Genomic DNA, 25070 nt, shown 5'->3' with positions numbered 1-25070 from the left:
TGGGACAGGGGCAATAAGAGGCTGGAAAAGTTAAAGGTACAAAAAAGGAACAGCTGGAGGACCAAATTGCAACTCATTAGGTCAATTGGCAATAGGTCATTAACATGACTGGGTATAAAAAGAGCATCTTGGAGTGGCAGCGGCTCTCAGAAGTAAAGATGGGAAGAGGATCACCAATCCCCCTAATTCTGCGCCGACAAATAGTGGAGCAATATCAGAAAGGAGTTTGACAGTGTAAAATTGCAAAGAGTTTGAACATATCATCATCTACAGTGCATAATATCATCAAAAGATTCAGAGAATCTGGAAGAATCTCTGTGCGTAAGGGTCAAGGACAGAAAACCATACTGGGTGCCCGTGATCTTCGGGCCCTTAGACAGCACTGCATCACATACAGGCATGCTTCTGTATTGGAAATCACAAAATGGGCTCAGGAATATTTCCAGAGAACATTATCTGTGAACACAATTCACTGTGCCATCCGCCGTTGCCAGCTAAAACTCTATAGTTCAAAGAAGAAGCCGTATCTAAACATGATCCAGAAGCGCAGACGTCTTCTCTGGGGCAAGGCTCATTTAAAATGGACTGTGGCAAAGTGGAAAACTGTTCTGTGGTCAGACGAATCAAAATTTGAAGTTCTTTATAGAAATCAGGGACGCCGTGTCATTCGGACTAAAGAGGAGAAGGATGACCCGAGTTGTTATCAGCGCTCAGTTCAGAAGCCTGCATCTCTGATGGTATGGGGTTGCATTAGTGCGTGTGGCATGGGCAGCTTACACATCTGGAAAGACACCATCAATGCTGAAAGGTATATCCAGGTTCTAGAGCAACATATGCTCCCATCCAGACGACGTCTCTTTCAGGGAAGACCTTGCATTTTCCAACATGACAATGCAAACCACATACTGCATCAATTACAGCATCATGGCTGCGTAGAAGAAGGGTCCGGGTACTGAACTGGCCAGCCTGCAGTCCAGATCTTTCACCCACAGAAAACATTTGGCGCATCATAAAACGGAAGACACGGAAAAAAAGACCTAAGACAGTTGAGCAACTAGAATCCTACATTAGATAAGAATGGGTTAACATTCCTATCCCTAAACATGAGCAACTTGTCTCCTCAGTCCCCAGACGTTTACAGACTGTTGTAAAGAGAAAAGGGGATGTCTCACAGTGGGAAACATGGCCTTGTCCCAACTTTTTTGAGATGTGTTGTTGTCATGAAATTTAAAATCACCTAATTTTTCTCTTTAAATGATACATTTTCTCAGTTTAAACATTTGATATGTCATCTATGTTCTATTCTGAATAAAATATGGAATTTTGAAACGTCCACATCATTGCATTCCGTTTTTATTTACAATTTGTACTTTGTCCCAACTTTTTTGGAATCAGGGTTGTATTAGATTTTTATTTATCAGATTGTTCCCTTTGATAATTTCTGTGTTCTTACCAATATTTAATAGGATGATAACATGATGTGGCCATATTGGTTTTGTACATTTGTACTTTTTCAGTAAAGTGTTCTGTTTAAAAAAAAAAAAAGTTGATTCTTTTTTATTGTTGTAACATTTTATGATTAAAATTATATTGCAATAACTTAATGATTAACTTTACATTGGTTGTTGGAGTGACCAGGTTTCCTTTGTTATATCGATATAGAAACAGGTTCCGTCTGTCCAGTCACGTTTTTGTTTCCGGGCCATATCTTTAAGACTACTAAAGATATGTATACAAAATTTCATGAAGATATCAAGCAACATGTGAACTGGTGCCTTTTACTATTTTGGATTTTTGAAAAAAAAAATATTTTCAAATTTTTACATAAATAGATTTTGACTTCGTTTCTAAGAGCAGTGTTCATTTCCAGAGCATATATCCAAAACTATTCATGATACGGTTTTGAAACTTGGTGTACATGCTAACAAGGTGATGTAGATGTGCCTTTTCATACTAAGAAATTTGAGAAATTTTAATTTTTCATGTTTCCATGGAAATATTTCAGACTTAGTCTCTCAGGTTAGTCTTAGGGGTAGGTTTTATTTCCGGAGCAGAATTTGAAAACCATGAGTGTTATGGTCTTGAAAGTGGGTATATGTGTTGATTAAGTAATGTATATGTGCCTTTTGATACTAAGAAATGTAAGAAATTTTAATTTTTAGCTTGCTTGGACCAAAGGTCCGGTGGGTTTACGCCATGGGCTGCTGAAGTCACTGTAAAGAGGTAGGGTTGGTTTCTTGTTTTTTAACCAAGTTTTACTTTTCTTTCTCTCTCACTTACACACACACACACACACCAAGAAACTTGCTGCTTAAAATGATTTATTATCTCTGGTCTACAATTTACATCTACAATCTGACATCCTGAGTGCAGTACTTCCCTGGAGAGTTTTCAAATGGTTGCTGGAGTGTTACAACAAAACCAAAAGTCACTTCTGAGGGAAAAAAGAAAGACAGACAGACAGAAAGAAAGAAAAAAAAATCAACCCTGACTAGTTAGTTAACTCAGGGATGAGTGACAAACAGCTGGTTTAATCATAGACGTTCACTGTGCAGTAGCCCAAACTTGTCCATTTTTTTTCTCCTGTCAAATTTCTTTCCACTGCAACATCACAACACCAGAAAGAACATCGTCGTACATAAGGTCACAAAAATCATCCGGATTTTATTCACATAACTCTTTTCCAGCTACATTGGGGTAATAGTGTAGAACAGTAAGAATTAATCTACTGACATGATTTCACTGTAATGACAAAATGGCACCAGGTACACGATGCTTTCTCGGAGTTTTCTGCGCTACTGACATCTTAAAACACCCGGCTTGGTTTTTACGCAGCTCTGAGCTCGCTGAAAATCTGCCACGTTGTTAAATTACAAAATCAATCAATCAATCAATCAATCAATTCACTGGAGGAGCCTAACAATTTTAAATTGTTATAAATAGACCTGCATTATATTACCATATACAGTATATTTACACATACATCCAGTTATTCCCAGTATCGTATTTTAATTTGTTACGGTCAGTCCTATACAAAACAAAGATAAAAAGTTGTTTAAAAAGGCTACACATAAAATACAAAATGTGGCTTCTTTCTGTTTAAGGCTTCTAAAAATAATTATAATCATAAAAAATAAACACTACTGGCTTTTACAGTGGTATTCTACATCTCCCATGATGCACCATTTCAGACATTTTTGTTCTTCGACACACAACTAAAGGCACTGAATATTCACACTTGCTTGTGCACATCCACATTTGACCTCTGATCAAACGTGACCTTAAAAAAAAAAAAACTTTCCTGACACACTTTTCACACTTACAGCCTTGTTGACATTCCCAGAACTTCACACTGGATGTTCTTGATATGTGCAGAGCCGTGTTTAAAATAAAGTGTACGTAATGCCTTTTTGTATTGCTTTAAAATGAATATATCATCAGTAACGACCAAAATGAATTAATAAAGCAGGGGAGAAATAATATTAATTTTTTGTTATTTTATTATCACGCACAAAACTATTAATAAATCGTAGCATCCGGATCCCGGAAGAAGGCAGGCTTGCCCCAGGGCTAATCTCGCATGACGTCACGCGTGGAACCCGGTTATCTGGGTCATTTCCGTTCATCTGACCCCATGCTTGTTTACTCGCTGAAACTGAATAGTAGTTGTTGGAATCTTACAAAAGTAACGACGTGAAAGCGCCGAGTTGTGTTCGGACGTTCGAATCCATCTACAACAGGGACGTTCAGTTCACAAATTTCTGCGAAATGACACGAATCTAAAGCGACAGTTGGTGAGGTTTGTGTCACCGACTAATAATAATATCTGATTCATCACCACCAGAACGACCACATGGGAATTACTGGAGCAAAAAGAAACCCATTTATTTAATAAATGACATTTGGACAGTTCGTCGATTCCCCCATTATCACCCACTTCATATTTTCTTTCAGTAATTACACTGAATAAGTGTACGTTTTAAAGATTATATTTCTGCATTTATTGAGGTATGTGTCAATATTTTAGAATAAAAATCCACAAACCAATCCGTGTTTCCAATTCTCTCTGGCTGGTGGTGCGCTATCGGTGGTGAGCGGGACTGTCGTGAACTGAATGAACTGGCATCTGTTTCTCGTCTTGGGGCTTGAAAAGATAACCATTCACTCCGGAATATCTTTAATAATTATCTGCCCCTTCATCCGACATATAAAAATCCCAGTCACTATCAGAAAGTGATTCCATATCGAGACTGGTCTAAAAACTGCTGCGCATGGGAATGAAATCGATACCCGGATTGTGACGTGTGACGTCACGCACCGCTTCGGGATCTTCCGGTTCAGTCTCGGCAGATTCCGTGAAAATCGGCTGATTTTATTGATTTTCCATTCATTTATAGCCTTTTGGATCAGCTATGATTCGAAAACACACGGTCAATCAACATAATGATTGTTGCTTTGTACAAGGGAAAAATGTCTGGTTTCGAGGCGTTACACAGACTCAGAATCTGGCTGGGATCTTTAATGTAAAATCTGATTTCATCCATTGACCTACAGAATCATTTCACTCATTTGACACACACTGATTTGAACGTAACGGAGAATCTAATTTAAGCTCAGTAACAGAAAGTTAACGGTCTTGGGTTTCTGGTGTTTCCAGTCACTCGTGCACAACCTCAACGATCTCAAACGCCTGTTAGATTTTGCCGTCGAGGACAGGATGAAAGGAGGACAGCTGGAAGACACGCTCCTCCTTTCTTTGCTAGGTTGCTCATTATGCGTCCTTTGTTCCACACGTTTTAATACTTTCATACGGTAGGTGTCTTCTGAGCTCACACACTGTTCCTCACTTTACTGCTGCAGGCCGGGGGGAAAAAAAAAACAAGGAGTTCTAATAAACTATCAGGATCCACAGTAGTCAAAGAATCATGGCCTCCTGAAACGCCTCGATCCACCTGAAAACAGAAAAAACACAGAAGTTGATAAAAGACCAGATGTCTGTGTGCTTGAATTTTGATGACTATCAATTTAAAAAAGAAAAAAAAGAAAGCTGTTTAGCAGTACGGGGATTCTGCAGGACCTCTGCGCAAAAAAGTTCAGCACCCAAGATGTTTTTACTCATCTCGACAGGAGAGGAGGTCAGAAATGAAGATCGCGGGATGAAGAACGAGCGCCAACTGGAGAGCATCGCGTTCCCGAAGAAAAATTTCGAGTTAAGGGGGTGTTTTCTTTGGATTAGGAGTTATGACTTAAGGAGCATACATACAGGAGGAGACTAGCAGCGATGTGATGACCAGAAACCATGAAATCTGGCGACTTGTAGCGATGACAGGAAAAAAAAAAAAAAAAAGTCAGTCAATGACACCAAGTGGGCGTGTACCGAGTTAAACTAATCTCATCTTTGAGGCGACTCCCAATGGGAGCGAAGGACACTGCGACACTGCTGACTGACAGATGATGCAAATACGGAGATATACAGTCAAGTCGGAAAGTCTGCACACCCCTTTCACCTTCTCCACGCTTTAGATCGAGTTCATTTTTTGTCACAAAATTCTATACAAAATAGCCCATAATGACAAACTGAAAGCAGGTTTTTAAACATTTGTGCTAATTTATTAAAAATCAAAATGTAAAATATCATATATACACAAGTGTGCACACCCTTTGATATGACACCCAAAAGTGAGCTGAGGTGCATTTTGTTTCCACTGATGCTGCTTGAGATGTTTCTACAACTTAATTGGAGTCCACTTGTGGTAAATTCAATTGATTGGAGATCGCCAACACCTGCCTATATAAGGTCCCACAGTTGACAGTGCACGTCAGAGCAAACTCCAAGCCATGGGGTCAAAGGAATCATCTGCAGACCTCAGAAACAGGATTGTGTCAAGGCATAGATCTGGAGAAGGGTACAGAAAAATTGCTACAGCTTTACAGGTCCCAAAGAGCACAGTGGCCACCATCGTTCGTAAATGGAAGAAGTTTGGAGCAATCAAGAATCTTCCTAGACCTGGCCACCTGGCCAAACTGAATGATCGGGGAAGACAGGCCTTGGCCAGGGAGGTGAGTAGGAACCCAAGGGTCACTCTGACAGAGCTCCAGCGTATCCTTATGGAGATGGGAGGACCTTTCAGGTGGTCACCCATCCAGGCAGCACTCCACAAATCAGGCCTTTATGGTAGAGTGACCAGATGGAAGCCACTTCTTAGTAAAAGGCACATGACAGCCTGCTTGGAGTTTCTCAAAAGGCACCTAGAGGACTCTCAAACCATGAGAAACAAGATTCCCTGGTCTGATGAAACCAAAATTGAACTTTTTGGCCTGAATACCAAGCGTCACGTCTGGAGGAAACCAGGCACCACCTATCATCTGGCTAATGCCATCCCTACAGTGAAACATGGTGGTGGCAGCATCATGATGTGGGGATGTTTTTCAGCAGCGGGAACAGGGCGACTAGTCCTGATGGAGGGGAAGATGAATGCAGCTAAGTACACCAAGACCCTTGAAGAAAACCTGCTCCAGAGTGCTCTGGACCTCAGACTGGGTCGAAGGTTTACCTTCCAACATGACAACGACCTGAAGCACACAGCCAAGAGAACAAAGGAGTGGCTTCAGAGAATGTCCTTGAGTGGCCCAGCCAGAGCTCAGACCTGAATCCAATTGAACGTCTGTAGAAGGAGCTGAAAATGGCTGTGTACCGATGCTCCCCATCCAACCTGACGGAGCTTGCAAGAATATGCCAAGAGGAATGGGCAAAAGCGTCCAGAAACAAGTGTGCCAAGCTCGTAGCTTCTTTCCCAAGACACCTTGAAGCTGTAATTGCTGCCAAAGATGCATCAACCAAGTATTAGGCTAAGGGTGTGTACAGATATGTAACCCCTAAATGACCCATTTTTGTCAGTAAAATAAAATAGCATATTTTCTAAAAACCTGTTTTCACTTTGTAATTATTGGCGATTGTGCGTTGAAAAAAATGAACTCAATCTATTATAGAACAAGTCTGTAACGTAATAAAACGTGGAGAAGGTGAAAGGGGTGGGCAGACTTTCCAGCTTGACTGTAAATAAACATACCAGAGGGACACCTAGACAACCAGAGCCTGGAATGTCTACTAGTGACCAACTGTCGGCTACAAAGCAATGGGCGACGTGCGAATCGTTTTATATTATATGGACGGCTCTTTCATGGAACGCAGCCTAATTACGAGTTCATTCATTCATTCATTCATCACAGAGTTGCAGTAGATCCAGGGGGTATCACAGGAACGCTGGAATACATGTTGAGTCAGGGCACTATGTGTGTGTGTCGGGAGCAATTTAGCAAAGCTAATCCACCTGCTGGCTTGTTTTTGGACAGAAAGTGGAGAAGCTGGAGGAATATGGAATCAATTTTGTGCCAAAATATTCATACAATACTTTTGAAATATCAAACAAAAACGACAAATCAAAATACAAAAAAAAAGTCAATTTTTTTAGACTGGCAAACAAATTATTCGTGTAATCGTGCAAAATATCAGTCTGTTACTCTTCAGAAACCTTTTATTTTTGTTCCGCGTCTTTCTCAGTTTTGTTTGACGTAATTTATTTTGGTTGCGATTCCAGCTTTCTCGTTTGCGCTCCCTGACTTTTTGCTTGCAGTTTTGGCACAAACTTCCCGTGTGGGTGGGCTGTCCAGGAATGCATTCCCATTGGCTAACTTGTGTTTGACTGACAGCTCCGCTCAGCCATTCCCTACTTGGATTTTGGCGGACTGTTTGACGAGTGACCGATCCATTGACGGTAAACAATGATGGAGTGGACTTCAGTGGCGACTATGATATTGAATTAATTCAACAAAGTGTAAGTGCGGGACAAATGTGCTGTATGTGCTGCAGTAGTACACAAGTCCACTCGATCCTTATTTACCGTCAATGGATCGGTCACTCGTCAAACAGTCCGCCAGAATCCAAGTAGGGAATGGCTGAGCGTAGCTGTCAGTCAAACACAAGTTAGCCAATGGGAATGCATTCCTGGACAGCCCGCCCACACGTCAAGTTTGTGCCAAAACTGCAAGCAAAAAGTCAGGGAGCGCAAACGAGAAAGCTGGAATCGCAACCAAAATAAATTACGTCAAACAAAACTGAGAAAGACGCGGAACAAAAATAAAAGGTTTCTGAAGAGTAATAGACTGATATTTTGCACGATTACACGAATAATTTGTTTGCCGGTCTAAAAAAATTGACTTTTTTTTTTTGTATTTTGATTTGTCGTTTTTGTTTGATATTTCAAAAGTATTGTATGAACATTTTGGCACAAAATTGATTCCATAGAGGAAACCCATGCAATCATGATGGGAACATACACCGAAACCGAATTACAATTTCCTGTCATTTTTTTTCCTCCAGAAATAACAGACCTTGTCTTATCATCTACTGGCACCCCTTGATTTAAAAAAAAAAAAAAGGGCACAAAGTGAAATTACCCCTGAACAAAAGAACGGCTTTTCCCCATTCATTCAAGATCACTGAATTCCTGAATGCAAGAATACAAGTGTTTAAATTACGGCTGTCAATCGATTACAATATTTAATCGCGATTAATCGCATTATTGTCCACAGTTAACTCACGATTAATTGCAAATTAATTGCACTCTTTTTTTATTTCCCTGTTCTAAACGTACCTTAAACGAATACTTTTCATGTTTTTGGTGAGCGGGCGTGAACAAATCTGCTTGCTTTATGCAAATATATGTGGCCAGGTCAGGAAGGATAAGGCTGGACACAGCAAAAATTATTTTTTGTGGGTATTTTATTCATCCACTGCATTAAAAAAAAAAAAAAAAAAAAAAAGGGCAGCATTAACTTTATAATCTTGAGGCTTTTGCACAATTTTGTGTGAACAAAACAATTTTCCTCTAGTTCTGTACTGAACTTCCAGCCTCAAACTATACAATAAAACTAGATAGAACTCGCCGCCAATGGCGTCGATGGGGATGCCTCCGCCCGGTAGACTACATGCCTTATTAAGTTGTGATCTGGGGATGGACATTTGACCTCACAGTAATCTTGACCTGGTGAAATTACTTGTATCAGCCTTGGAGATATTGTGTTCACAAGGTTTTCGGACAGGCATTTGACCTCACAGTGACCTTGACCTTAGACCTTTTGATCTCAAAATCTAATCAGTTCATGTTTGTCTCCAAACGCACAAATGGTGAAAGTTTGGTGAAATTCCTTTCATCTGCCTTGGAGAGATCGCGTTCACAAGGTTTCGGGATGGACGCACGGACAACCCGAAAACATAACGCCTCCTGTACCTTATGGTGACGGAGGCATCTCATCTCATCTCATTCTCTCTAGCCGCTTTATCCTGTTCTATAGGGTCGCAGGCCAGCTGGAGCCTATCCCAGCTGACTACGGGTGAAAGGCGGGGTACACCCTGGACAAGTCGCCAGGTCATCACAGGGCTGACACATAGACACAGACAACCATTCACACTCACATTCACACCTACGGTCAATTTAGAGTCACCAGTTAACCTAACCTGCATGTCTTTGGACTGTGGGGGAAACCGGAGCACCCGGAGGAAACCCACGCGGACACGGGGAGAACATGCAAACTCCACACAGAAAGGCCCTCGCCGGCCACGGGGCTCGAACCCGGACCTTCTTGCTGTGAGGCGACAGCGCTAACCACTACACCACCGTGCCGCCCATGACGGAGGCATAATAAACTAAATACACTCGATGATGTGGACTCTGGACAACAGGAGTGGTGATCTTTAAATAAAGAAAATAAAAATACAAAACACAAATAAATGCGTTGTTAAAAGACACAGCTCATAGAGGTGTTTTCCAGTAAAATGCAATAACTTAGTGGTAAATATACAGAACATTCACAAGCAAAAACTGCATTTAAGAACACTTTTACATCACACACACACATTTCTCAGAATAAAACAAACTCTTTCTCTCTCACTCCAGTGTGCATCCTGAGTGCTCACACACACACCTGGACCTTAACACGGCGTCTTTTCTCCCCTCCGGACCATTTAAAAACACACATTTTATGTAAACAGTCAGAATGCAACAGTATAAGTTGATTCGGTACATAAGTGCACTTTATCACGACTTGCGCCGACCGGCTACTCGCTACATCGCTCGTTCACTCGCGCTACGTCACTTCCTGATTTCCCAAACTATAGGGGAGGGGTACAGAATGTACATGCGTTAATCACGCGTCAAAAAAAAAAAAAAATTAGTGCTGTTAAAAGGAATTGGCGTTAACGCGTTATTATTGCGTTAACTTCAACAGCCCGAATTTAAATTAACATTTTTTTCCAGGGGCGGCACGGAGGTGTAGTGGTTAGCGCTGTCGCCTCACAGCAAGAAGGTCCTGGGTTCAAGCCCCGTGGCCGACGAGGGCCTTTCTGTGTGGAGTTTGCATGTTCTCCCCGTGTCCGCGTGGGTTTCCTCCGGGTGCTCCGGTTTCCCCCACAGTCCAAAGACATGCAGGTTAGGTTAACTGGTGACTCTAAATTGAGCGTAGGTGTGAATGTGAGTGTGAATGGTTGTCTGTGTCTATGTGTCAGCCCTGTGATGACCTGGCGACTTGTCCAGGGTGTACCCCGCCTTTCGCCCGTAGTCAGCTGGGATAGGCTCCAGCTTGCCTGCGACCCTGTGGAACAGGATAAAGCGGCTAGAGATAATGAGATGAGATATTTTTTTCCAGACCAACTTGGAGTGGGTGGGCACAAGCTTTAATACCTTCATTTAAAAAAAAAAAAAAATCCCACACCACTCGAAATATATTCATTTGATAATATTTTGCTTGGAAAGTGTGTGTGTGTACCTCTGAGCTGTAGGGATATCATCTGCTCTGAAGATATAATACAGTATGTTCTTGTGATAGAGTTTAAACTGCAGCTTCTCTGCCGGTCCAGACTTCTCTTCCCTCAGGAAAAAGCCCAGCAACGGCTGGCTCTCCAGTGCTGCAACATCCTGAGTGCACGCACACACACACACACACACACACACACACACACACACACACACACACACACACACAGCAGCATGTGACAAATCTGACTCGACAATACGACTCAAGACAGTCCGATTCACATGAGAGGATGACGAGTGGTATACCTCACTAGCAGCGTACGTGTAAAGGACTTTGTTCTTGATGACGAACCACAAACGCTTCCAGGGTTTCTTGTAGCCCTTCGATCTCTGGAGATAGCCACTCATCGAGGAATTCTCAGTGTTCGCAGAAACCTGCCACAGAAAATGGTGTTGAGGTTCGGCAGCTGTGTTGGGAATCGAAATGACGTTTCCTCAACCCGTTGGCCCGGGAAGCTCTCGTGAAGTCAAAATAGCATGGTTCATACTACATACACTGCAACCCCGCTATAACGAACTCTCTTACTACGAATTTTCACATATAATGAACTAACGTCATGTCTCCCGTCTTTAACCCTCTGGGGTCGAGAACTTCGCCGGTGAAGCTCGACAGGTTTAGAATGAGTAGGTCATGTATTTAGACAAATATCTTCGCGAATTTATCACACAAGGATGATAAACATATTGAGAGAAACTTTATACTTTACACTTTCCTGTGTGCCCACTGCCAAATAATATTATCGTTTTTAAATGACCTAAATTAGATGAAACATAAAACTTGTCACCTTCCTCAATCACACCGGAGTCGGAGCACTGAGCACACAATTGCGCATTCATAAAAGAATGTTCACATGGTAACAGCATGATAATCACTTTCACTCTTTGGCTTTCGATTGGTTTCTCTTTCGCCGTGGGAACGCCCACCGTAAACAGGATAAAATCTGTCAGACAAAGTTTAGGCTATTTGGAGATAAAACGTTGCGAGATGGCACACGGATTTTATGCGCTTCGGATGATTCAGGACAGTGATTCAATTACAGGACAGCGAATCAATTCATGATTCAGTTCATGATTCATTTCACGATTCAGGACAGTGATTCAATTTCAGAAACACGAATCAATTCATGATTCAGTTCATGATTCAGGATAGCGATTCAATTTCAGGACAGTGAATCAATTCATGACTCAGTTCACGATTCAGGACAGCGATTCAATTACAGGACAGCGAATCAATTCATGATTCAGTTCATGATTCAGGACAGCGATTCAATTACAGGACAGCGAATCAATTCATGATTCAGTTCATGATTCAGGACAGCAATTCGATTACAGGACAGCAAATCAATTCATGATTCAGTTCACGATTCAAGAGAGCAATTCAATTTCAGGACAGCGAATCAATTCATGATTCAGGACAATGATTCAATTTCAGGACAGCGATTCATTTTCAGGACAGCGATTCAATTCATGATTCATTTCACGATTCAAAACAGCAATTCAATTTCAGGACAGCAAATCAATTCATGACTCAGTTTATGATTCAGGACAATAATTCAATTTCAGGACAGCGATTCAATTCACGATTCAGGACAGCGATTTATTTTCAGGACAGCGATTCAATTCATGATTCATTTCACGATTCAAGACAGCAAATCAATTCATGATTCAGTTCATGATTGAAGACAGCAATTCAATTTCAGGACAGCAAATCAATTCATGACTCAGTTTATGATTCAGGACAGTAATTCAATTTCAGGACAGCGATTCCTTTCACGATTCAGGACAGCGATTCAATTCATGATTCATTTCACAATTCAGGACAGTGATTCACTTTCAGGACAGTGAATCAATTCATGATTCAGTTCATGATTCAGGACAGCGATTCAGTTCAATCTTGAGAACTGCAACACTGATGAAGAACGGTGCCTTTTTTTCTTTTGACTCAATCCAGCCAAAGATCAACTTGAGTAAGTGTAAATATGTCTTTTATTTCTGATGAGCAGATCGGTTGATATGCGTGCGCTGTAGTGCATACACAGGAAAAATGACTGAGCAGTTTTTTTCCAGAGTTAAAAGTATTTTCATCAAAATAGTTAATTTTGCTCTATTTTGAGTTTAGAGAGTAAAATTTGGAGTTGGAGTGGCAGCAAAATTACAGAGTAATTGTGTAACAGAGTAGGTTGTGGCTCTGAACTGAGTAAAATATTACAAGAGTTAATTTGAAGACACACTAAATAGAGTCAAATCCCAAAATAAAGTCAAATACCAGATAAATGAAGCTGTTGTAAAAAGCCGGTTTAGAACTGCGTTAGAATGTGTGAAAAAATATCGACCTTACCCACTGGGACTTGACCTGATGGGATTAAGAGTTGGCAGTGGGAGGGGTTTTCACTCTTCTCATTGAATGAATGGAAGTTTTTATTCTCCTCATTGAATACCCCTCCCATTGCCAACCCTTTATCTCAAAACAATAGGACATAAATTGATTTGATGGCTAGTTAATTGTCCAAATCAGTGGAGCAGATTTAAGTTTTTTGTGCTTGATCCATTCCTAAGATTGAAAAGAATCACCTCAAGTGACCAAAACGGTTGGACAAATTATCAAGAACAACTCAATTTTGTATCACTGCTATGCAGATGACACCCAAATTTATTTTGCTCTATCACCTAATGATTATGCCCCCCTTGAATGTCTCTACCAGTGTATCGACCAAATCAACAACTGGATGTCACAAAATTTTCTTCAGCTGAACACAGATAAAACAGAAGTAATTCTATTTGGGAAAAAAGATGAAAGACTCAGGATTACCACTATTCTTGACACAAAGGGGATTAAAACAAAAGATATGGTTAAAAATCTTGGTGTTTTCTAGGGGTGTGCAAAATAATCATGACAATGCATCGCGATACTAACTTTCACGATATACTGCATCGATTCTTGACGCCAAATATCGATTATTAATTTTAAAAAATGAATAAATAAAATTGTATGAATGGTTGGCGAACATCAGCCAAAAACAAGTAGAATACAACTTCCAGTCCTGTAGATGTCGCCTTGGAGTTTTTGACGCCCGCTGCCTTCATGCCAGTGACATTTCCGGTGGCGGGCTACTGCGACCTAGACATTCTGCATAGACATCATATGCGACTGCGACTCTGTTTACAAATCTCGCTGGAACAGCGCGCACGACATGCTTGAGCGCTTTTAGAGCAACAGCCTGCCATCCACGCTGCACTCCTGTCTGCAGAAATACGTAAATCTGAGAAGGATATCTGCACACTCACCGAGTCTGACATCACTGCTGCGGTACTACAACATGCTAAAAGAAATATGCTTAGTGAGTGTATTGTTTCCTAATTTGAGGATGCTCCACAAACTATAAATGCATAAGGCATTTAAATATAATGTAAAGTAATGTAACAAATAATATAATGATGATGATGATAATTTAATGTACTGAGTAATATAGTATATATATTTTGATATTTATTATTGCCTTGTCCTCCCATACTGCAGGTGCTGCAAAGAAATTGAAAACTGCTGCTATTAGTTTTCTTTTATTATTTTTAGTTTTATAAATCCTATGCACTTTTTGTCATTAGTGTGTCCACTTGTTAAGTATGGAAACAGTAATATTTGTTTTAATGGCAACTACCTCCAAAGTCGTTTCAATAAATTCAGTTATGAACCGAGTTGCTCTGAGTTATGCATCAATTGGAGACACTATCCAGATCGTACACAGCCACTGGTAATTATGCTCTATTTTTTTTTTTTACATTTTCACTGAAGTATGTTGAATATATCGCAATGCATCGCAATAATTCAAGAATCGTGATGCATCGTGATAGTATCGCATCGTAGCATGTGAATCGTGATTCGAATTGAATCGTGACTTCTTTGCCAATACCCACCCCTAGTGTTTTCATTGACAGCGAGCTAAACTTTGACAGTCACATGAAAGCAATCACTAAATCGGCATTTTATCACCTAAAAAACATTTCCAAACTAAGAGGACTTATGTCAAAAAATGATCTGGAAAAACTAATACATGCCTTCATCTCTAGTAGGGTTGATTACTGCAATGGCCTTTTTACAGGCCTCCCAAAAAAGACCATCAAACGACTTCAGGTGATTCAAAATCCAGCGGCTAGGGTTCTCACACGAACAAAAAGAACAGAGCACATTACTCCAATTCTAAGGTCCCTTCACTGGCTTCCAGTAAGCTACAGAATTGACTTTAAAGTATTGCTGCTGGTGTACAAATCTCTAAATGGTACAGGGCCCAATTACCTCTCTGATATGTTGCAGCGGCCTAACCCAATCAGATCTACCAGATCGCAGCAGCAAAATGTACTGCTAAAACCTGTTGTTAAAACAAAGTGTGGTGAAGCAGCTTTTAGCTACTATGCAGTACAGCTATGGAACCAACTGCCAGAGGACATCAAAAATGCTCCTGCTGTTGGCAGCTTCAAATCTAGACTAAAGACCAAGCTGTTCTCAGACGCTTTCTGCTAACTGATAAATATCGTCATCTTTACATGTTTTAAACTTTACTTAACTTTTACAGTCTCTGCATGTTTTAAACTTTACTTAACTTTTATTCTATTTTATTCTGCTGTTTTTTACTGCACTTTTACTTCATTTTATTATTTTATTTCTACTATTGTTTAATTCTTATTTTCTCTCTCTTCTTCCCCATTTATTTTATGTAATTTTATTTTCTATTGTTTACTGTTTTGCTTTTACCTCTGTAAAGCACATTGAACTGCCACTGTGTATGAAATGTGCTATATAAATAAACTTGCCTTGCCTTAAAGTACAATCATGACACACATACTACACGGATATTATTGCAGCTGAACTTGTGCTGAATACAAAAAGTCATATGACTTTGAAAATACTGCTTAGATTTGTTGAAATTGACAACAAAATCAGAGCATGCCAAAATCATCAGAGTGCCAGAAAACACCCTCAGACCCCAGAGGGTTAATGACAATGAGTTGGAGACTTCCAAAACAAATCACTGTCATACGTCTATGCGCGTTGGCACCTGGAGCGTGCACAGCGCCATCAGGACTAATTACCATGCACCTGTTCCGGATTAGAGCACAATCACAGCACGTGTTTATAAGGACTCTCTAAACACGCAGACTTGGTGAAGTATACACGCTGTACTGAGTGTCTCACATTACCAAGCCTTATATCTGTGTATTGCTTTTTTGGTTTTGACTCTGTTTTGTGTATTTGGACTCTGCCTTTTGTCTTTGCCGCCTCCATTCTGTTTGTGCCTCGCTTGCCCATTGCCCGTTTCACTACTCCGCCTTTGCCTTATGTTTTTGAACTGCCTGTTTCTAAATAAACACTCTTCCTGCAATTACATCCCTCATTCATGTGCTTACATGACACACCGAGCCATGCACTCCTCTTCCCACCAGAGACAAACAACAAGTAATGAAGTCCGCAGGCAAGTTAATGATACGTGTTAACGCCATTAAACAAAGACTTAACGAGAGGTGTAAATTGCTAACAATTTTTGACAACGGTGATCAAAGGATCAATAAATGCACAAAATGACTGCTGCTAAACTCAATACCTAGTTAAAGTGTCATGGCGGTGTTTTTAACACCCCCCGCCCTACCAAACCTCACGGCGCGACATAAATGATATCATAAGTGATTTGCGACACACGAATGAACTGAATGGTGAAGATTTAGAAAACAGAGCAAGTCAGCATTTGGACATTGACAACGATACAGCGGTAACCTCAGTCATTTCCATAACAGACAAAGAAATCATGGCCTCCATTCCTGATCCTTTAACTCAGTCAGTGAACTGCGATAGTGACTCGGAAGGAGAAATTCGTGATCATGAGAATGTGCCGAAAATGTCGCATATAACGTGAGTGTTTGGTGTGACAAGTGGGTCTAGTTCAGTATTACGAACTTTGTGGTATCATGAACTATTTGGACGGAGGCTTGTGGTACTCGAATCCGACTCGTGCCCTAATTTTAAGGACTCGTGACTTGACTTGGACTTGAGCACTGATGACTCAGACTTGTACATTAACTGCATTCGGACTCATAAACTGGAGACAAGGACTTGGATTTTTTCACTATTTTTGTAACATGCCATAATAATTTGGCACAAGATATTTATCTCATCTCATCTCATTATCTGTAGCCGCTTTATCCTTCTACAGGGTCGCAGGCAAGCTGCAGCCTATCCCAGCTGACTACGGGCGAAAGGTGGGGTACACCCTGGACAAGTCGCCAGGTCATCACAGGGCTGACACATAGACACACAACCATTCACACTCACATTCACACCTACGCTCAATTTAGAGTCACCAGTTAACCTAACCTGCATGTCTTTGGACTGTGGGGGAAACCGGAGCACCCGGAGGAAACCCACGCGGACACGGGGAGAACATGCAAACTCCGCACAGAAAGGCCCTCGCCGGCCACGGGGCTCGAACCCTGACCTTCTTGCTGTGAGGCAACAGCACTAACCACTACACCACCGTGCCACCCCTCTACATTAATTTTTGTATTCATTTTGTGCAAGAGTGTCACACCTGTGCGCCTCGGCGCGTGCATCAGATAGACTCTTGGGCGTGCTCCGGACAGCGTGCGTGCCGTAAATGACTCGCACCTGCACAGGATTAAGGTGCAATCAGCACACCAATATAAAAACTGTGAAAATGCACTTACTTTGCGAAGTATTGAGTTGTGCTGCTGATACATTACCAAGCCTTATTTCCTTGTTTGGTTTCCTGATTTCCTGTTTCTCATCTTTGATTCTGCCGAGTCTACGATAGCCTGTTTGTGCCTCGCTCAACCTATTGCCTGTTTCACTGTTTTACGATTTTGCCTGCCGTTCTGGATTGGTTACCGTCTTCACTTGTATTAATGAACACACCTTCTGCACTTACATCCGTCTCCCAACCATCTCTGACAGAATACTTCACCCTCCCTGATAAAGAGAATACACATTCACCTGTTCATACGTCATGTTCAGGAACAAACTAATGTTAATGGCGCTAAAACAGCCGCCGTCAAATGGTGCAGTTGGAGTCTTGTTCTCGGACTCGACTCGGATCAATAGTGGATTCGACTCGAAATTTTTTTAATGACTTGGACTTGAACACTGGGGACTCGAGACTGGACTCGGGGTTTAGTGACTCGACTACGACACTGTTTGGATGTCCCTCAAGGAGTCCGTTCCAACGGGGTTGCATGAGCTCTGGCTCCTCATTCATCAAGAACTTATGAGCGAATGGTTCATGATTACCTCCTCCTGCTCTCAGTGTGAATCAGAAACCAGCTCACACATTCGATTTGTTGGATCAGAATCCCACTAATGGTGTTTTCATAACGATCACTGACTTTAGTATGTTCTATCAAAACATCCTGCACAGCTGCACTCGAACACAAGTACAGGACATGTTTGATTCATTTCCTGCACTCGAGTCGATTCGGAGATGAATCGGAGATGAATCATTCTCTCACTGGAACCGAATCGTGCTAGAGGTCATCCGGAGCCGTATGGTGCGGAACCTGAACATTTTAGTTCGCACACAAGTTTGATTGATTAAACCATGCTGAGGCGGAAAAAAAAAACCACACCAGGGTTCTGCAGTATATGTGGGTTATAAGAGTTCGCGTGTGAATGGTTGAGCAGTAGTGTGACCCCAATTCAATGTCCATGTTGTGTGTGCTACATTAGACAAGTTTAGATTTTTTTTTTGAGCAAATACTGTATATGTATTAATTTTTAAAAACGCTCTCTGTATAAAAAAACCCCACTATAGAATATATATATACATGTTATTTCCCAGCTGGGAGGTCCGTATGGTGAAATACCGTGACCGAGGTCTTGAAAGTACTGAGCGAGGCCCTCTGGGCCGAGGTCAGTCTTCAAGGCCGAGGTCACGGTATTTCACCATACGGACCGACCTTAAGCTGGGAAATAATATATTTATTTTTTTCTTTACCAAATTCTAACAGAAAACGAGAGCGCCCGAAAGGGAAAACCGAGCCGAGCCGCCATTTTGAATCCTCATTCACGGCTGTAATGCAAATGGCTTCCTCCTCGGTATACAAGTGCACTTCCATGGCAGGAAAAAAACTACATTTTGCCGCCTATGTAGTCCCCTATTTATACAAATAGGAGTCATTCAGGATTCAGCCATGTTTTTGCTCGGCGTTAGCAACAGTTACAGGTTTTTAGCTTTCTCCTGAAATGTTTTCTTTTATTTCTTCTTCCTCAGGGTAGTAAAACTCGCTTTCGCTGTGAACGCTGTCGTTATCGCTATCCATGCTGTAAAATTAATGCTATTCTCCTGAGAAATGCTGGCAAACATTTACAAGATTTTTGATCATCTTATAAATAAATCTTATAAAAAAAGATAAATGTTGACAAAAATTGCTACTATGTTTGTTGTTGTTGTGAACGAGCGAGTCGCCTGAGGTCCGTAACCGGGGTCCATACAGTAAGATATGGACCCGCTCGCCAGTCAATCAGAGCGCAGGATTTGATGGAAACCGCACCACGGGGAAAAAAAAAAAAAAAACTGTTGAAGGAAGAATAAAATCCGATCCATATACATTTTAATCTTTGCAATAACATTTTACTAGCACATGTAATCAGGGCAATCTTAAACGTTACCTCTTTCAGCGCCGAGGGAATCTTCTTTTGTTTTCTAGAGAAGGAGAACGCTGAGCTGCGGCCGCTGGGTGAAACGGCCACCTCGGACTGCTTGCCTGAGAGAGAACCGGACACAAAGATCCGTCAGACGGGACACGGCTTTCAGTTTTTCAGCGCTGAAAAAAAGCTTTAAGCTCAGAAAAGAAAGCTGAAACCTTTATCTTTCTGCTGTAGTTTGACATAACACTGATCACACACTCGCGCTAGCTGATTCTTCAGGTACTCCAGGTAATACTTATTTGACGAACACGCCTGGCAAACAACCTGCAATCAATAAATACAATGAAAATATCACACTTTGTTCTCATGAATTAATTTCAAACCCACGTTACAATTACTACGGATCCAGACCAAAGCTGAGCCCTGACCTTGCCGCAGGCCCGGCAGTGGTGGCGTCTCCAGGTGAGGGTGAACTCACAGGTACAGATCATACACATGGTAGTGCGGAGGTCTGGGATCCAGATAGGCGCTTTAGAACCCAGTGGCGCATCATCAGCGGGTACTTCCTCCGACTGTACGCAACAGAAAGAAGAAGAAGAAGAAAAAAAAGAAATGCTGTCGACCAAAAATGGCTTAAAATAATGAAATGTTTCAACATTAAAAAAAAAAAATACTATAAACAGTAATCAGTAAGCCATAATGAATGAAACAAAGTCAATATTTGGTGTGAGATGAAATTCCCTTTGTGTAAAAAAAAAAAGTAGTCTGAGGTCCAGTGAGTTCAGTTTTATGTGGAAATGAGCTGTAGGGTTTACGGAGCAGCTTCCAGAACCTTCACAGCAAAAACAAGTCACTTTTTTGCTGCATAATATTCGTACTCGTGACAAAAACAACAGTTTGAAAAAAAAAAAATATCGGCATGCAAATGAACTGGACGGACTGCTCGAGTGTGTGCAGGCTCTATGGCTAGCGCTCGGTCGAGCCGAGATCTCACTCTTTCGTCTGATGACTCAAATCACAAGTTTCCCTCTCTTCGCTGTTTTTACCAAAATGCTCGCAGCATCAAGTCCGGCAACAAACCGCGCCCTTTTCAAGACATGGTCTACGCCAGGGCTATTCAAATACATTTGCAGGGGGGCCAAACTAGAAAACTGCTAAATTTGTGAGGGCTGGACAGACAATTGACATTTTCAGGGCTTAATTTGAGCCGGAACATGACGGAACAAGATCTGGAACCTCCGTCGTCGGATCCGGCAGCTATTTTCATTTCATTCGGTGTTCCGGCAGCTATTTAAATGGATCAGATCACCTCCGTGACCATCACAAAGGGAAAAAAATCAAACAATAAATTAAATAAGTAAATAAAAATTTGTTTAGTGTTCGGTTTTGATATCTGTTGTTGATTTCTCTCCTATGACATCCACAAAATCTATGCAAAAGGGGAAGGGGGGGGGGCATGGGGTGTATACTTCCGCTCAATAGAACGCCGGGTTTTTTGTAGCCGTTAGCTTGCGCTGTGGAAAAAATGGCAAAAAAACAAGAAAGCTTACTAAAATTTTTAAAATGAATTCTCCAACTTGTTTTGTAAACCCTTTATTTCTTAACTATTACTCGAATTGATTGCACTTATGTTTGCTGGCACTGCTTTTAAATTATTCTCTTTTTTGGGCTTTTTCCACCTTTATTGGATAGGACAGTGTAGAGACAGGAAATGAGCAGGAGAAAAACAGGGAGGGCTCGGAAAATGACCGCAGGTCGGAATCGAACCCGGGTCCCCGGATTTATGGTATGGCGCCTTACCCACCTGAGCCACGAAGTCCCGCTGGCACTGCTTTTAAATACCCTACTTAAATCCTTAAAATGAGTCATTTAACTCATGTCTTGTGTGATCTGCTCTCCAATGGTGAAATAAACCGGTTGTGATATGAGTACAGTCTGTTATTTTAGAAGATAAATTTAATATATAATTTAATATATAGCCTAATAAAAAATTATATTTTATAACATATCACAACATATTACTGTCTGTAACTGTTCATCACTAAAGCGTTTTCTAAGATCATAATGTCTGATATTATTTTTTTTACACACACAATAGGCGTGTGCGTAAAGTTATATATATATATATATATATATATATATATACACCACCCCCCGCCTTTTTTTTTTTTTTTGAGTCGCGGGACCCACCCACCTCCTGCGTTCCGGGACCTCCCATTTCACAAATTAAGCACTGCATAAAATTGATATCAGCTAAAGGCAATTAAAATATACTATAATAAGGTACGGGCGGCACGGTGGTGTAGTGGTTAGCGCTGTCGCCTCACAGCAAGAAGGTCCTGGGTTCGAGCCCCGTGGCCGGCGAGGGTCTTTCTGTGTGGAGTTTGCATGTTCTCCCCGTGTCCGCGTGGGTTTCCTCCGGGTGCTCCGGTTTCCCCCACAGTCCAAAGACATGCAGGTTAGGTTAACTGGTGACTCTAAATTGAGCGTAGGTGTGAATGTGAGTGTGAATGGTTGTCTGTGTCTATGTGTCAGCCCTGTGATGACCTGGCGACTTGTCCAGGGTGTACCCCGCCTTTCGCCCGTAGTCAGCTGGGATAGGCTCCAGCTTGCCTGCGACCCTGTAGAAGGATAAAGTGGCTAGACATAATGAGATGAGATGAGATAATAAGGTACATAATATCTCATCTCATCTCATTATCTGTAGCCGCTTTATCCTTCTACAGGGTCGCAGGCAAGCTGGAGCCTATCCCAGCTGACTACGGGCGAAAGGCGGGGTACACCCTGGACAAGTCGCCAGGTCATCACAGGGCTGACACATAGACACAGACAACCATTCACACTCACATTCACACCTACGCTCAATTTAGAGTCACCAGTTAACCTAACCTGCATGTCTTTGGACTGTGGGGGAAACCGGAGCACCCGGAGGAAACCCACGCGGACACGGGGAGAACATGCAAACTCCGCACAGAAAGGCCCTCGCCGGCCCCGGGGCTCGAACCCGGACCTTCTTGCTGTGAGGCGACAGTGCTAACCACTACACCACCGTGCCGCCCGGTACATAATATATGAAATAAAATAAGGTACATTATTCTTTTCCTTTATTATGAAATATAATGAAAAATGGTACTTTTTTTAATAGATGAGGACACGTTGTCTTTCATTTTTTGGTCAACAATCATTTTGTCAACAACCGCCAGCATGCAGTCTTTAATAGTTTCCGACTCGGTGAAGGGTCTTTTTTTTTTTCTTGTCAGTATCCACGCCACTCGTAGAGATGCAATAAAAGCTCTCTCTTGTTCTGTGCAAAAGCCACCAATTGCACGCTGACTTTGTTCAAAAGAAGTTACCAGTCTGTCTATTCTCCTTCGTCTCTCCTCGGAGCCCTCTCGGTATTGCTCAGAAAATGAAGCATGTTTTGTTGTAAAATGTCTCTTCACGTTGTACTCTTTGGCCACAGCTACAGATTCGTTGCACAATAAACACACAGGTCTATCGCTTGCCGTAGCTGGCAAAGTAAATAAGTACTTTTCAGTCCATTCGCTTTGAAATTTACGGTTTTCTCTGTCAACTTTGCGATGTTGCTTGGACAGCGCCATGTTGCCACTGCTGTAGCTGCATGGAGTGTCACATCGCGAGGCGAGAATGAGTGTTTGTCACCATGGAGACGACCTGTATTCTGGTCTGTACCAGAGCGGTACAGAAAACTGTGCACCGCGGCACATACGTAGATATGTTTTTTGTTTTGTTTTAAAAAATCTGCCGCGGGCCGGATTAAATTTCAATCGGGCCAATTTCGCCCCCGGGCCGCTATTTGAATAGGCCTGGTCTACGCTAACAACTTTGACGTGGTATTTGTCTCAGAGACTTGGTTAAATAATAACATTTCGGACTCTGAAGTTTTGCCATGGGGCTACGATTTATGGACCCTTTTCACGTGACGTCACGACAAACGCGGCTGCCATTTTGGACATGTACTACCAGTAGTTTACCACAGCCAGCATTGAGGAACGGCAGCAAAGAAAGTGTTTATTTTCAGCAAGACTTCCATCATGCCACTATATTGTTGTGCACCTGGATGTAGTAACCATCAACACACAAGGCAAGGGTTATCATTTTATCGGATCCCGGTAGATGCTGACCGACGGAGAAGATGGATAGCGGCCATAAACAGGAAAGACTGACAGCCCTCGGCATACCAGCGCTTGTGCAGTGACCACTTTGTTGGAGGTAAGACGAATAAAATTAGCCAGAAAAGGCATTACATTGCTGTTAACATTCTGTGGCGGCGAGTGTGTAACCAAATAGGCTAAAATAACCCATTGTAACCTCTTTGTTCTTCTGTAGTAGCTATTAGCTAACGACATTAGCTAGCGTTGTGTTCCTTTGCTGTTGGTAGACTGTAGGACAGATCAGAGGCAGTGTCCTACAAACAGCGCTTAATTTGAGGGGGAGCAATCTGGAATAATCTCCCTCTCCCAATTAGACAATCTGGAAGCTACTTTCTTTTTAAAGACCGTGTTAGAATTCACTATCTTGAAAAATTAAAATCTGTTTTTGACCCCCAGCGCGTACGCTCCTGGAAAACCGTATGCCCATACTGCAGATCAACACAGAATGAACTGCTGCGTGTGAGTCGCGCTGTTTTGTTGTATTTTTTGTAGTGTAATATAATGTGTTTTTTTTTCTTCGTGTTTTGTAAATGGGGCTTACTGTACCTTATGGGACCTTGAGTCCATGAGTTTGCCCCTCATCTACGCGCGTATTTAAGTTTTGTTAGTTATTTATTGTACGTCTCTGTCTCTTGTTTTTTATTATTGTATCGTGTAAAGTGAGTAGATGAAATCCAATTAAAAAAATCCAACAACACAGTTCTTCTGGACACTTTGACTGTCGCACTCGCTTCTTCATTTTGCCCCAAAACCCAGTCGCCTTCATTATATTTTCTTTTTTTAATCTAAAGAGTGCTCTCTTATGTAATCTGCTGCTCAGATACAAGCATTTTTTCCCTGTAACATTTAATTTTGTGCTGGAAAATGAACAAATGTTTGGACTCTAAAACGTTTTTGTAATGTTTTGACTCAATGTAAAAGTCATCAAATAGAAATCTATAACCAAGTTGGTATCGAAAGAAAAATAGGGTGGCGAAGACTTTTGCACAGTACTGTATATGTACATAAGCTCATACAGCAAATCGTAAATTATTATGAAATTTCACTAGCCGTCTTGCCTGGTGTCCGAAATCGCTCACTCGTTCACTACTCCCTATATAGGGAATTACTATATAGGAGGACTATATAGTGAGCTCATTGGTAAAATGAAAAAAACGCTTTCGGACACCACTCCATCATTACTGTCGCACGATTAAAACGTGCCGGATCAGTCGGCTGGCGGTTTTTCGTGGTCCGTTTTCCATCCAATCCTGCGCTCTGATTGGCTGGCGAGCGGGTCCGTATCCTACAATACGGACCCTGGCTACGGACCTCTGGCGACTCGCTCGTTCACAACAAACATAGTAGCATTTTTTGTCAACATTTATTTTCGCATTT

The 25070-nt window shown here is 41.6% G+C and overlaps 1 protein-coding gene across 1 annotated transcript in view; it reads right to left on the bottom strand.

Annotated features, from left to right (window-relative positions):
- Positions 1 to 2311: 2311 nt before the first annotated feature.
- Positions 2312 to 25070, bottom strand: part of fgd6 (FYVE, RhoGEF and PH domain containing 6) — a 164907-nt gene continuing 142148 nt past the window's right edge. Inside the window, exons 16-21 of the mRNA XM_060902955.1 lie at positions 19947 to 20090; positions 19734 to 19842; positions 19540 to 19634; positions 11118 to 11246; positions 10825 to 10973; positions 2312 to 4952 (exon numbers count right to left, since the gene is read on the bottom strand). Of these exons, the coding sequence (XP_060758938.1) occupies positions 4916 to 4952; positions 10825 to 10973; positions 11118 to 11246; positions 19540 to 19634; positions 19734 to 19842; positions 19947 to 20090 (663 nt within the window). The 3' untranslated portion in view covers positions 2312 to 4915. The remainder of the gene's footprint in view (positions 4953 to 10824; positions 10974 to 11117; positions 11247 to 19539; positions 19635 to 19733; positions 19843 to 19946; positions 20091 to 25070) is intronic.

The sequence above is a fragment of the Neoarius graeffei genome, chromosome 21 (genome assembly GCF_027579695.1).
Source record: "Neoarius graeffei isolate fNeoGra1 chromosome 21, fNeoGra1.pri, whole genome shotgun sequence".
In the NCBI taxonomy this organism is placed as follows: Eukaryota; Metazoa; Chordata; class Actinopteri; order Siluriformes; family Ariidae; genus Neoarius; species Neoarius graeffei.
This window is presented reverse-complemented; position numbering and strand designations above follow the sequence as displayed.